This window comes from Papio anubis, chromosome 15 (genome assembly GCF_008728515.1).
Source record: "Papio anubis isolate 15944 chromosome 15, Panubis1.0, whole genome shotgun sequence".
Classification (NCBI taxonomy): domain Eukaryota; kingdom Metazoa; phylum Chordata; class Mammalia; order Primates; family Cercopithecidae; genus Papio; species Papio anubis.
Genome location: NC_044990.1, coordinates 78694325 through 78710113, shown reverse-complemented (window position 1 = coordinate 78710113; position 15789 = coordinate 78694325). Strand labels below are relative to the sequence as shown.

General features: G+C 37.7%; 1 protein-coding gene across 5 annotated transcripts in view; it reads right to left on the bottom strand.

Moving 5' to 3' along the window:
• The window catches only part of PCCA (propionyl-CoA carboxylase subunit alpha), a 432199-nt gene that overhangs the window by 251055 nt on the left and 165355 nt on the right, over window positions 1-15789 (bottom strand). For all 5 annotated transcript variants that reach the window (XM_031655643.1, XM_031655642.1, XM_031655639.1 and 2 more), the window contains exons 11-12: window positions 14514-14608; window positions 9789-9939 (exon numbers count right to left, since the gene is read on the bottom strand). In XM_031655643.1, the coding sequence (XP_031511503.1) occupies window positions 9789-9939; window positions 14514-14608 (246 nt within the window). The remainder of the gene's footprint in view (window positions 1-9788; window positions 9940-14513; window positions 14609-15789) is intronic.

Sequence of the window (15789 nt, the reverse complement as noted above, 5' to 3'; positions counted from 1 at the left end):
TCATGAAAAACTCCACCTATCTCTTTCTTAAACAGATTCAATTTTTAAAGGGAAAGAAAAAGAAGAAAAGATATATAGAGGAATTGAATAAAACAATTGATAATCTTAAATTTTAATAGATGATATTCCCTCATAAAATTCTGAAGGTCTACCACAGAAAGATGTTTGAAGTCCTACAATCATGAAGGATACCAGTATCAAATGGTTTGCATCTGAGTTCTAATTTCAAATATAAGGGTAACCTTATTACCCATTTAAGAATTCAAATACAGTACCCACAGGTATCTCTAAAAAATAAATTTTTGATTTAAAAAACCCTAACTTTATATAAAACGAATCAAAATAAAGAACTCATTAATCATGAAGCTATGGTGAGATGCTGACAGTGACCATAAAGAGATAAAATACACAAGTAAGATGAAAGCTCTAGGAGAACCATGCCTACAGAAAAGAAAGGAAATGCTACAATCACATAGAACTAATAATAAAACAAGCAAACATGAAGAGTTAGGAAGTAAAGACAGCAGGATTAAATATAAGCATGCCAATTTCCATTACATTTGTAAAAAAGAAACAATATACTCTTTCAGGCTGAAATATGAAGAAAAATGATGACAAAAATATAAATGTTTTTCATAATCACTTTTCTTATTAACAACATATTTTAGTTCCATGTCACTGGAAGGGAAAAAAAGAACATATTTTAGGAATTAACCTATCTGTGGAAAGTTATAAACATCTATCTTAATAGTCCAGCAATTCCGTCATTCTAATTTCTTTTTCTTCTGTTAAATATAAATATAATAAGCTAATCTATAGGCTAATTTTTCATATGGAAAAATAAAAGTCATGAGAAAGGAATAGTTCTACTAGATACTGTTCTATAATATATAGCTATAATACCTAAACCAGTGTGGTGCTAGGAGATGAATAAGCAGAAAAATTAAAAAAAGAAGAGTGAAGTAATAGGTCTGCATACATCTGTGATTTCAGTATGTAATGTAGATAGCACTTCTAATTATTACAGAAAAGACTGATTATTCAATAATTGTTGGAACAATCAGGTAGTCATTGGAAAATAAAATAAAATGAATTCCAAATGAAGATTTCACCATGAAAGATGAAATATTTGAAGAAAACATGAAAGAAAACAGTTTGATTTCTCATAGAGCACAGAAAGTCTAAGTATATCACGCCAGAAATCACAAAAGAGAAGATTTAAAAATTAAACTGCATACCAATAAAAACTTTCTATATAAGAAGAAAAAATATATACAAAGTTAAAAAGGCAATAGATAAGGAAAAATACCTAAAAATCATATCTGTTATGTTTTCATATATGTATTTGTTATCCTGCCAGGACATTAAAAAAAAAAAAGTTTTCTCCTCCCTTAACTGTCCTCCACCTTATCCAATTTATCTCTTTAAATTAGCCAATCGGAACTAGTTTAGCCTGTGCGGTCTAACCCTAGCCAACAAAGGAACGACGCAGCAACAGGGGCCATGTGCATCAGGGATAAGAACCCCTTTCCCTCCCTTGTCTACGTGTGCGCTCACCATTGCTCCATCTCTAAGGGCACACCCTTCTATAGAAGAACTTTGCCTTGCTGAGAATTAAAAAGAAAATCATATTAAAAAAAAAAAAAAAAGCTTTTTGCTGAATCATAGATCAATGCAGTTGTTTACTCACAGAACATCTTAGCCCCATTCCTCATACCTCACTTCCCCATGGGGCAGTGTAGTTAATGGCCTGCTTCCCCCACACATGCAGAGGAGTATGCACCTCTAGAAAGGAAAGCTCATCAGTGACAGACTGGATTAAGAAAATGTGGCACATATACACCATGGAATACTATGCAGCCATAAAAAAGGATGAGTTTGTGTCCTTTGTAGGGACATGGATGCAGCTGGAAACCATCATTCTCAGTAAACTATCGCAAACACCGCATGTTCTCACTCATAGGTGGGAACTGAATAGTGAGATCACCTGGACTCGGGAAGGGGAACATTACACACCGGGGTCTATTATGGGGAGGGGGAAGGGGGGAGGGATTGCATTGGGAGTTATACCTGATGTAAATGACGAGTTGATGGGTGCTGACGAGTTGATGGGTGCAGCACACCAACATGGCACAAGTATACATATGTAACAAACCTGCACGTTATGCACATGTACCCTAGAACTTAAAGTATAATAATAAAAAAAATTTTTTTAATAAATATATATATATATAAAAAATAATTTTTTAAAAAAAAAAGAAAGGAAAGCTCAGACTATCAAACTCAGAGCTTGTAGAAGAGTTGCTGGCATATCTGCCCCTCCTCAACTTTTGGTGGTGGGGATAGGGGGGTGAGAAGGTGATGTGGAGAGGCAGCACAGCTCTCTGGGGAGGGGCAGAGAAGGGGAAGGTCTCTATTTTACCAGCCTGGGCTGTCAACAAATGGCTTCAAGGGCTCTGCCTTTAGGGTTGCTACCCCTTAATCCAACTGCCAGGGTCTTTGCTCAGAAAGCACCTGCCCTGTAGACCTACGAAAATATTCACAAAGCCACTCCTTTCTGACAATACCACAAAGGGCTAATGTCCCCCGAAAATAAACAAATACCTACACATCAATAAGAAAACCCAAAGGGCAAACGATCTAACAGTCAATTCCCAGAAAAGGAAATATAAATGAATCTATAAAGAAAAATTCAACTTTATCATGATAAATAATGAAAACAATATACCATTTTTCACTATCATACAAAGATCAAAAGGCAAAAAACACTTTCGGCCAGGGAGAGAAGAAACAAGCTCTCCTTTAAGAGGTAAACTGATAAAACTTAGCTAATTTATAAAAGCACATATATTCCCAGCAATTCTACTTCTGCACGTGCAAAGTGGATATAAAGGGTCACTCATAATTGCATTATTTGGGATAGCGAAATACTGGGAAAATTATCAATAGAGATCTGGTGAAATTATATGACTGTTACATCCCTATGACTCGTTATTAAAAGTCATCAAAATGAAAAAGATAATGCTTTAAATTAGGCATGGAATATTCCCAAATTAATACGTTAAAAAAACAAAGGTTCCTTTGACAGAGGAAAAATAAATGGCTGTGATAAAAGTGTGGTATGCAGAGTAACTTTTCCATTGTAGACTCTTATGAATCACTAGATTTTTTTAAATGAAGTATTATAAGTTCTGAGTATTACCATTCAATAAAATAAGAAACTAAAATTATCCCAGCAAATTACATACATAGTAGTCCCCCCTTATCCTTGGGGGACATGTTCCTAGGTCCCCAGTAAATGCCTGAAACTGTGGATAGTATAGAATATGATTGCTTTCAATTAGAACACTTTTCTACTCATGTCTTACACATACATTTTAATGTCTTTTCCATCTTAACTAAGCACTTACCATGCACTGTGGCCATAACTTTTGAAGTTTGACTTTTGACAGCAAAAGTAGCACCAATTTCTTTTCCTTCTTCACAATGCCACCGATAGAAGATTCATCCTTACCGCAAATCTTAGCAACCTCAGCACATGACTCTTTTCTTTCCTTATTAAGCCTAGAACTTTCACCTTTTCACCTAAAGTAAGCACTTTCTGGCTTCTCTCTGGCATATACGAATTGCCAGCAACAATACTCGTGCATGCTGGGGCCATTGTGAAATAAAGTAGAGGGTATGGAACGTAATTTCCTAGCAAGCTATCCAATATACAAAACATAGGTACTTAGCCTTGACCAACTGCACAGAATTATTTGATAAAAATATCAACTTCAGCATGGGCACGGAGACTGACGCCTGTAATACCAGCACTTTGGGAGGCCGGCGGGGGTGGGGGGGACAGATCATGAGGTCAGAGATCGAGACCATCCTGGCCACATGGTGAAACCCTGTCTCTACTAAAAATACAAAAATTAGCTGGGTGTGGTGGCACACGCCTGTAATCCCAGCTACTCGGGAGGCTGAGGCAGGAGAATCACTTGAACCTGGGAGGCGAAGGTTTGCAAGCTGAGATCACACCACTGCACCCCAGCCTGCTGACAGAGTGAGATTTCGTTTAAAAAAAAAAATTCAACCATAGGGTCTTATAACAGAAATGACCATGGCACAAACTTGAACAAACTTATAACCTGAGATAAATGAGCCAAAAACAAATGGGAAAAAAAGATAACATAAGAACACAGTAACAAACTGCCCATTTGTTAATTCCATAAATACTGATAAGTACCTCAATTAAAAAATCTTGTATCCCTTGGGTCTGGAAAAGAATACAAATATTTTGCAGTCATCTCAAATTGTCTTCAAAATCAAATTATAAGCTGTTATTCTCATTATGACAAAATAAAGTCTCCACTTTAACCAAAAACATGATTTCCCAGCTAATTATCTAATTAAATATACTTAGTTATAAAGATATATTTTAATCAAAATCAAATTAATCTTCAAAAGAAAAATTCTGTCACTTCTAAAGATAGTCACAAAATAAAATATAGGCTACAAAGGTAATTTCAAAGGAAGTATGAGTTTTGAGGAACAATTACTGAGCTACTATCTATAAAAATGCTGCAAGTATTTATAATATTGGTCTCAAAATGCATCTAGATAGATCACTTCTGCCACATTTAATGAAAATCAGCCCCATTATTTGATAGTTACACTTTACAATGAAAATGCAGCAACGTTTTTAACTTTTTACACAAAACTTACAGATTAAAATTGTGGTGATTATATTCATGTGAAAATGGTGGGCTGGCAGTCAACTTTCCCTCCAAACTACTTCTTTTTTTTTTTTTTTTTTTTTTTGAGACTGAGTCTGGCTCTATCGCCCAGGCTGGAGTGCGATGGCCGGATCTCAGCTCACTGCAAGCTCCGCCTCCCAGGTTCACGCCATTCTCCTGCCTCAGCCTCCCGAGTAGCTGGGACCACAGGCGCCCGCCACTTCGCCCGGCTAGTTTTTTGTATTTTTTTAGTAGAGACGGGGTTTCACCGTGTTAGCCAGGATGGTCTCGATCTCCTGACCTCGTGATCCACCCGTCTCGGCCTCCCAAAGTGCTGGGATTACAGGCTTGAGCCACCGCGCCCGGCCAAACTACTTCTAAGGTATACTCTTACACTGCAGAATACAGACGGTTAAAAACCCTATTCCCAGACTCCCTTACAGCTGAGGTTTCCATGTGACTGCATGAGGTTCTGGATGTGTCAATCAAGTGCATAGGCATGAAATTTGGAAAGGAAAAGTGAGGTAGCAGTGACGCACAGACTGTCATTCCACTGCTCGCTCACTGCTTTTGGGGGGTGTTGAAAGTCAGGACACAAACTTATTTAATCTATAGGGATAATGTATCTCTAAAGCCATCAGCTTGGAACTTGGGCTTACTGGGGACTAGAAAACAATTGGTGGGGAATGTGAGATGCGGGAGGTCTTCTTAAAAACATCACAGGGTAAGAATATAGGAAGGAATCAGCCAAAACCAAGATGAAAACACAGATTTGCAAACCCAACACTCAACACCATTTCTGCCCTAAAGTCATTTGCCATTCCAGGAAAAAAGGACTATGAATATTAGCTATACTTTTGGTGGCGTCAAGAAATCAAAAGCATAACCATGAAGACAGGAGGCCACCAAAAGTACCAGTTTATCAAAGAACCCTGATAAACTACCCCCACTTTCAGTGGGCACCATAAAGGAATGCAGCCTACAGATAAGACTGAACTGGAATAAAACCAACCATTCTCTAGAACTGCAACTGGGCTGTGTATCCCTTCAGGAGTTCAAGGAACCTTACACTTTGAGCTTAGATTGCTGTAGTCACAAAATACTACTGTCCATAGGCATGCAGCAGAAAAAATAATTGAAAAATCTCTATAAGAAAGAATCCATCATCCTGGGTTTTAATTAATCAATAAAATAACAATTTTTAAAATAACTGTATATGACAGTATAATAACAAGGCCCAACAGGAAATCAACAGCACAACCAAGAAACAGCACAAAAAACAGATAACAGAAGTAGTCATAAGACGTCATATGTCAAAATATCAGACACGTACTACAAAACAAATAAGCTAATTATGTTCAAAAAACAAAAGCCAAAATTGAAAATTCAAATAGGAGATAAGAAAAGATAAAAGTCAGTGAATCATACTTTTAAAAGAACCAAACAGAAATTTCAGAACTGAAATATAAACAATTGAAATCAGGAACTCAATGGGTGATTAATTAAATACAGCATAAGGGAAGGGAAGAAAGACAGAAGAAATTTTCCAAAAAAGATGAAAAATATCAAAGAGGGCATAAGAAACATAAGAGATATATTAAGGAGGTCTAAAATGAAAGTTATAGGTTTATTCATTTGTGTGTGTGTGTGTGTGTGAGATTGTTCCAGAAGTAATGGTGGAGAATTTCCAAAAAAAAATTAAAAGACGTTAATCCACAGAAAAAATATTCAATAAATTCCATGTACACATGTATGCAAATCAGCGAAAAGTTAAAGAGAATCTAAGAGAAACAGAAATTCATAAAGGCTACCAAAAGCAAAAAGCAATTATGTCCAAATAAGCAGAATACAGAATGAGTGGGGAAGTCTCGCCAGAAACAGTGAAATAATATTTTCAATAAATTGAAAAAAATACTAGCCAAACTAAGATTTCTAATTATTTCTTTTTCTTTTCTTTTTTTTTTTTTTTTTTTTTTGGTACAGACAAGTTCTATGTTACCCAGACTGATCTTGAACTCCTGGGTTCAAGGGATCCTCCCACCTCAGCCTCCCAAAGCACTGGGAACACAAGGATGAGCCACTGCACACAGCCAAGATGCCTAAGAGGAGTAAACACGCATTTCATGAACGAGGCAACACAAAGTCATTGGCTGTCAACAAAAAGAGTTTGTCACAAGTAAACCTCTAAAAGAAACTACCAGAAACAAAGTAGGACAAACAAAAGGTAAGTATGTGGGAGGAATGGAATAAATGATGACTAAAATAATAAGAGAAATGGCCTTGAGGGATAATTGTACTCAAGTCAGGAGACAGTAAACGGACTTTAAATGTTTTAAGCTCCCTTGTACGGTCTGGCAGCTCAGGTGAAAACATACTGTTATCAGATTTTTTTTTTTTTTCTTGTTTTTTCTTTTTTTTTTTTTTTTGAGATGGAGTCTCGCTCTGTCGCCCAGGCTGGAGTGCAGTGGCCGGATCTCAGCTCACTGCAAGCTCCGCCTCCCAGGTTCACGCCATTCTCCTGCCTCAGCCTCCCGAGTAGCTGGGACTACAGGCGCCCGCCACCTCGCCCGGCTAGTTTTTTGTATTTTTTAGTAGAAACGGGGTTTCACCGTGTCAGCCAGGATGGTCTCGATCTCCTGTGGTAATGCAGAGGTTCTACCAAAAGATCAGAAATATTTATAACCCCCAAACTTGTACAGGAAAAAAATTAAGTGATAAATACTGCAAAAGAAAGAAAAAAAAGGAAGAAGACCAGAGATTGTACAAGAAGAAAATATTTTTAAAAATTAGAAATTTAAACTCAAATATACCAGCATTTCTGTTAACTTTCTAAGGAGCAAATGGTCATGACACAAGATGAAGATATCAAACTGGGCTGAAAAATTATACACTGCTTACAGAGGTACATGTGAACTGTCTTCATACAGGTAGGTCGAGAGTAAAAGGATGAAGAAAGCCACAGCATGCGAAAGATAACCATCAGGAAAGAGGTAGAAATCCACCTGGAGCCCAGACCATCAGCTTCCCAACTGCTGGGGAGCGGCAGGGCCACCGCGGAACTCGCCTCAAAATTCAAGGACACAAGGTCTGTCTACCACTAAGGCACAGGGAACAGAAAACAGCCCTCCTGCACCCACGGGAGGGCTAACCAGGGCCCAAGGGAGTCTCCCCCTGGGAAAGAGGCACAGGCATAAAGACACGGCTCCCAGGAAGCACGGGGTCAGAGGCAAGCCCTCAAGCTCAGGATGAAGCAGGCATGCAGAAACCCCACAAGCAGCCCCTTGGTGCACACATGAAAACCACGGCAGGAATGCTTTCAGCTCGACCCAGCTCATGCCTGCAGTGACTCAACACGCCCTGCCACCCACCCCGTCCCCCAAAGGCCTAACAGAAGAAGAGTTGACACTGTTTTTAGGCATAAGTATGCCTTTCTCAGTCTCTCCTGTCCTACTCCACCCCTTAGTCATCAGCCCATAATTCCCCCACTCACCCACCCCAGTCCTAGGCAAGCACTAATCTATTTATCTCTGTAGGCCACATGTGTTGTTTGAATGGTGTACTGGACTGAAGAGGGTCCTGTCAAAATTCACATCCACCTACAACCTGTGACCACGACCTTACTTGGAAACAGGATCTTGGCAGAGGTAATCACATTATGATGAGGCCGTACTAAATAGGAAGGGTCCTGAATCCAACGTGACTAGTGTCCCTATAGAGAACCGGAACTCTGGACACAGAGATGCACAGGGAGCAGGCAACATGACATCTGAGGCAGGGATCAGAGTTATGCTGCCAAAGCCAAGGAACACCAAGGACTGTCAGCAACACCACAACCAGGAGAGAGGCATGGAGTGGATTCTCCCTCCAACCCCCGAGGAAGGAACCCACTCAGCTGGAACCTACATGATAGACTCTGGCCTCCTGAAGTGTAAGAGAATAAATTTCTGTTGTGTTAAGCTACAGTTTACGATCATTTGTTATGGTAGTCCTAGCAAACCAACACAAATTTCATAAAACTAGAAATAAACTATCTATAGAAATCTAATAGATAAAGAAATAGTGGCATTTTCTTAGAAAACGTATCATACAGGAGTTCCATGAAATAGCATGAATCTCACAAATACCATGCTGAAAAAAGAAGCCAGGCACAGAAGAATAAATACTATACAATCCCATTAATATAAAGTTTTAAAAAACAAACAAAAGCAATAACACTGCTTAGGTATGTATAATTCAAAGGAAGAATGATATGAAAACTGAGGGTTCTGAGAAGTCAGATAGGAGACAGCTCTAGGGAAGATGGAGGGGGAATCAGAATCATTGAGAAGGGGAAGAAAATGAGGCTGGTGTAAAAAGAGGGGGCTGTTTTGTAAATACTTCTAGACCCAGTTGATGTTTACATCAATTTTTGCTTTATAATAATATGTTCAATTATACACCTGTGTTCTATGTATGTTTCTGTATAGTTCACAATTTAAACAAAAGAAAAAAGGGAAGAAGGAAGGAAATAAAGCCACCAGTTACAATGCCAGTAGCTTCCTGAGATTTGGTTAGAACTAAGGAATATGTCCCCCAAAGCCAACAGTTCCAAGGGCAGCCACTTGATTCTCAACCTCCTCACTGTGGCAGAGGTGCCGGTTCCTCTGGGAGCCTGGCTGGGTGGTACAGCAGTGGGGGTCACTCCAGAAGTTCACTCTGGGTACCCTTCCTTCCTCCATCCTTCCCAAGATTTTGTAATCACTGAATCACTTCCTATTTTTAATAGCTAGAGTAATTTCTCTTAACAGCACATACACACTGACAAATACAGTTCATTTAGAAAGGTTCAAGGAAAAAAAATGGTATTTTCAACATAAAGTATTAACAGTGACAAAGCAGAGGTCTAGATACTGAACTTTAGAGGGATACTTATCTGTCATTCCTAACAGATGTCTTAGCACAAGCATAAAAACTAAATATTTAATACTTTATGGAGTTAATTTTTTAACTTTTATAAAACAAAAAGGGGTGGAGAAGGAAGGGTAAAGTACAGAGGCATGGAGAGGAATAAAAAACAGTTGTTGTTACCTGGAGTCTTGTATTCATTTCCAAGAAATAAAAATTCTTCTTCGAGTCCACAAGGAACTCTACGGTCCCAGCAGAGGAATATTTTACTGCTCTGGCAAGAGCTACAGCTTGTTCTCCCATTGCTCTTCGAGTCTCCGCATCCAAAAAAATGCTACATATATAGAAAAAGTGTTTGTCTACATTTTGGACAAAAATCAAGTTATCTTTTGTGTGCATTACATAAACATTTTCTTAAAGTTTACTCAGATATAGATCATCTATATCAATTTAAGAATTCAAAATATGATGCTTTATATACGTTTTATAATATATGTTGACTATATTATTAAGCATAACATGCTTAAATAAGTCAACTTTGGATTTGTATAAAACTAACATTTGAACTTTTCACATTACTCTGCAACTTCAAACCATTTACAAAATACAGCTTAACTTGCCTGCCTGAAGGTGGGTTTGGTATCTTGAAGCCAAACATGCAGGATTTAGTGGATATATTGCTGATTCTTGTTATCTCTTCAACTTCTAATATTTAACATATATATATATATATGTATGTGTATATATATATGTGTGTATATATATATATTCAGAATTGCTTCGAGCCAAAAACTGGGAGAAAAATAACTTCTTAGAAACTAACATACACCATCAATCCTCATTGCTCATGGAGTCCATATTTACAAATGTGCCTACTTGCTGAAATTTATTTGTAACCCCAAAATCAATACTTAAGGCGCTTTCATGGTCCTTTGTGAACAAGTGCAGAGAGGTGAAAAATTTGAGACTCCAGCATGCTAAGGCTGAACAAGGTGATGCTCTCCCTTCCTGTTTCAATGCTCATACTATAACAAGCGTCCTTTTCAAGGTCTATTTAGTGTCACTTTTTTTTTGCATTTGTGTGTGTTTGTGTGTGTGTGTGTCATTTCACTGTGTGAAATGGCCCTGCAAGCATTGTGCTTAGGTGCTGTCTGGGGTCTCCATATGCAAGAAGGCCAAGAAGTACTGTCTGGAGAAAATGTGTGTGGAATAAGCTTCACTCAGGCATGTGTTAGAGTCTTGTTGGCCAGGATTGTGAGTTCACTGTTAATGAATCAACCACAGATATTAAATAAGAAATACACATAAAACAAAATTATGTGTTAATCCACTGAGGAAAATGTTATGAGCAAAGGCTCGCAGGAACCTAACACTGTATTTCCCCTGGGGCAATTATTCAGTGTACACTAATTCAGTAATCAAGGTGACTTTGGAGAACATAACCACCACGAATAACAAGAATCAGCAATATATCCACTAAATCCTGCATGTTTGGCTTCAAGATACCAAACCCACCTTCAGGCAGGCAAGTTAAGCTAAAATGATTTCAACAAACCCTGAAAAAATATCATCAAACCACCTCTGCATTTTCACAGATTTTGCTTCTATGAAAGAAAGACTCTGAGAAACAAAACTTAACTACTTTTCTACTTGTGGGTTAAAATTATTCTCAAATGAGCAGGATTGAGACAACATGCTAGAAAAGCTTTATTATGGAATAGGATAATAAACTTGCATGAACCTGCCTCTAATATATAGTAATTATTAATCCATAGCCACTCTGGCTTTATCTGTGCTACACGCCCACTTCTCTACCAGGCCCACCCTTTATTGTTTTTAAAGTGAATCTCAAATTAGGTATCATTTCACTTGTAAAAACATACATATCTGTTTCTATGAGATAAAGTACTCTTTTGTAACACAACTATACAAAAAACAAGAACTTCTTAAAAACATTTAATATCCACTTCTTAAAAGCATTTAATATCCACTTGGTATTCAAATTTCTCTATCTCATAAATATCTTTATACAGCTGATTTCTTTGAATCAGGATCCAAATAAGGTCCAAAACTGCATTTGATTGGTTTTTGTATCTTAAGACTCTTTTAATCTGGAATGCCCCCTTCCCCATTTTCTGGCCAAGGATCTGGTCATTTTACTGTCTCATTCCTCCCATTCTTGGTTCAACTGCATGCAACTCCACGTTGTCTTTTAACACTCACATTACATTTCTATTTCATATAGATTGCTAGTTAGACTCAGAGCCTTGAATATATTCAAGTTGGCCTGGGGTGGGGGAGGGGGAAGAGTTCACAGGTGGGAAGTGTACTTCCTACTGTCTCCCTTTTGGTGACATTAGAATAAAATAATGGGTTCAAGTGTTTTGAATCTTATCAATAATATAGTTTGCATTAAGCTAATGTATAGACATAGATGACATTTCAATAATAACTGGCTGACAAAACTAATGCAACTAAAAAAAAAAAAAAAAACAACTAACAATATCATAACATTTGGAGAATCTCAGTGCAGTTGAGTGAAACTCTCCTTCTCCTATTTGATCTTGCCTTTGTCCTTTTCAAAAGCCCTGCTAGATACCCAGAGATATGAATGACCCTAACTAGCATTGCCCTCAAACCACATTAGTAGATTTTTTTTTTAAATTTATTTTTATTTATTTTTTTTTGGAGACAGGGTCTTGCTCTCTCACCCAGGTTGGAATCCAGTAGCATGATCTCAACTCACTGCAACCTCAACCTCTGGGTTTAAGCAATCCTCCCACCTCAGCCTCCTATGTAGCTGGAACTATAGGCATACACCACAACGGTCAGCTAATTTTTTACTTTTTTATAAAGATGAGGTCCCACTATGTTGCCCAGGCTGGTCTCAAACTCTTAGGCTTAAGCAGTCCTCCCATCTCAGCCTCCCAAAGTGCTAAGAGTACAGGTGTGAGCCACCGTGCCCAGGCAATTCTTATTCTAGGGACTGAAAACTGCACATTCCATTTATTTTAACATTTCACAGTGTACAAATACATATCAAGTCAGTATTAATGATGAGTTCTAGTTTTTTCATTTTGATTACTACTGCTGTAAATTTTCCTTTTTTTCTCTAAACAAGTAGATATGGTATTCATTATGAGAAGTTTACATTTCTAGACAAAGAGAAAAAACAAACAGATTTTATGATTCAAAGTTCCCAGTCTGGGAAAGATTTCTATCCCAGGTAAGACTTGAGTAGATTTTGACTAAAAACAGAAGGTTAATTGAATTGGAATTGATAATGCAGTCAAGGAAACAGAAAATTACAAGACAAGTGTGCTGAAGACTCTTACTGTTCTACCGGTATCCTTTTTCCCCTTCTTCCATACTACAGTATTACAGTACTACAGAATTAGTTCTAGCTCAGCACACGGTTTCTTAAGAAAAAGATATTTATAAGTCTCTCTAGCTAAGTGTCTAACTTCAGATCAACACCAAGTAATTAGCTTCGGCATCTTCCAGGATCTTCCTAAAGACACAGGAAGAGGATTCCCTTTGGCTTTTCTTCTTCCTCCCTTCTTACATCCTGGTCCTGGGCCTTGAGAACTAGATGATCACATCTTATATAAGCTACACAGTTCTTCACAGCATACTGGCTGGCGTGTAAGCACAAGCATCCCATGAGAACAGGAAGTGGAAGCTGGCAGTTTCCCAAGGCCTGGGCTGGAAACTGGCACAGCATCACTTCTAAGTAGTCTATGGGTCAAGCATTCATACAGCACAGAATCAAGAAAAGGGAACACTGATCCTTCCCCTCACTGCTCAAAGAGAAAAATGTCAAAGGATTTGGGGTCCATGCTTTAAAACTAATACACCATGCTATATTTTTAAAAACCAATATAACTAAAATAGATTTTAATTTTTACCATTACTCTGGGATTAAAAATACACTCACATTCTCACTATTTTCAGAAACTATATAGGCATTATGTCAAGATATGCTAGCTCGGCTGATTAAAGCTACAATAAGCTATATTTCTTAGTGTCTGGTAATTAAAAATTACTAGGAACACTCACCTGAGGATTTTTAAGAACAAAGAGAATACCAGAGTATATACAAATAGCAAACTAGCATCAAATTAGAAATGAGGCTCCATACACCAAACTCATGAAAGGTGCCCTGGAGAAGTACCCAAAGTGGCTCTGATAATTCAAGGAATTTCCAAGAACCACACTCCAAAAGCCTTTCATGGTAGGATAAATTCAGAACCAACTTTATGAACCCTTCACCAACATGAAAGTCTAGAAGGCATATATCTCAGAAATCCCGTGAAATACCATCAGGTTCCATACTTCCTAGAAGCCTGCAGAAGTCATAGTTGGTTGTCTACCCAACTTCTCCTCTAATAAAAACCCACTTCTTTTTCAAGTATTCTCTCATTTTTATACATTAAAGCACTGAAGAAATCAAGTAACAAATTCTTAATTATAAAAATATGCAGTAAGAGAGTCCACATGAACATTAGTGCAATTGTAGCCAATAAAGCAAACAAATACAAAAAGAAATGTGGCTGGGTGCAGGGGCTCACACCTATAACCCCAGCACTTTGGGAGGCTGAGGTGGGCTAATCTCTTGAGGCCAGGAGTTCAAGGCCAGCATGGGCAACATGGCAAAACCCCATCTCAACAAAAAATACAAAAATTAGCTGGGCATGGTGGCACTCGCCTGTAGTCCCAGCTACATGGGAGGCTGAGTTGGGAGGATCACTTGAGCCTGGGAGGTGGAGGCTGCAGTGAGCTGTGATTGTCCCACTGCATGTTAGCCTGGGCAACAGAGCGAGACCCTGTCTCTGAATGAATGAATGAGTGAATGAATGAAATGCATAAAAGCAGTCGCTTTATCAACGTTCCCTGGGAGAGACTTACCTTGGTGCTTCTTCCACCACCTTCTGATTTCTTCTCTGAATTGAGCACTCTCTTTCATTAAGCCACAAAGCATTCCCATGTTTATCACCTAGAACCTGAAAGAGCAATACCATTTGAAAAACCATATAACCACATCCACAAGGTAGATGATGGTTAATATTTTCCCCATGCAACATCTCTTGGTTTTTAATACTCAAACCTCATAGTATATACATACCTCTCAAAACATTATTTTGATTCATGTTAATAGAGGAAAACTTTATTATTCCAAAGCTCAATAAAACATTTTTATCAAAAAGATGTGAGGAAAAAGTGTTCATATCAGCTTTCAAATACAATGAGTAAAACATCAGAATCAGTTGTACAAATTTTGTGAAGGACGCTGAGTGTTAGTGAAGGGGATAAACACTGGATGTCAATGTTGCTGAGGACTGCCACCACAGCTTTATTACAAACATCTGCTTGAAGTTAACATTATTAAATGTCTGTTGATTGGGAAATGACACTGTATGTATTTACATCCAATATGTAATCTGTTATTTATCTATGGATGTCTTTACTGTGGTTTATTTTTGTTCTAGGAAACTGGTAAAAGGTCTGGAGTTAATATACAACACATTATAGTTTTTCCCATTTGCGATACTCGTTGAACATCTCTAACCTGAAAATCTGAAATCCAAAATGCTCCAAAAGCTGAAATTTTTTGACATGATGCTCAAAGTAAATGGTCACTGGAGCATTTTGAATTTTCAGATTAGGGATACCCAACCAGCAGGTATAAATGCAAATATTCCAAAACCCAAAAAAATCTGAAATCTGAAACACTTCTGGTCCCAAGCATTTCAGTTAAGAGATATATTCAACCTGTAATGGAAAATAAGCTGAGATTGCCAGATAAAATACAAGATATCCAGCTACATTTGAATTTCAGATAAACAATGAATAATTTTTTTCTAGCTATGCCCTGAGTACTACATGGAACAATGATTTTAAAAAATCATTGTTGATCTGAAATTCAAATTTAATATGTATCTTTTTCAGCTAAATTTGGAAACTCAAAAGCAGCTCTTTATTAAAGTTTTTGCCTATAACATCTGATTTTCAGAAACGGACCAATCTATTTTCAGATTTAAGGAGTTGATGTATATTTCCAAATACATATATTAGATTTACAGAAGTAAGATCTGTTTTAGAAGCCAAAAGACCAGGCACTAATTTTAGTTCCAAACAGCTATGCAACAACTTTGGACAAGTCATTCTGTTTCTTCGTGCATTA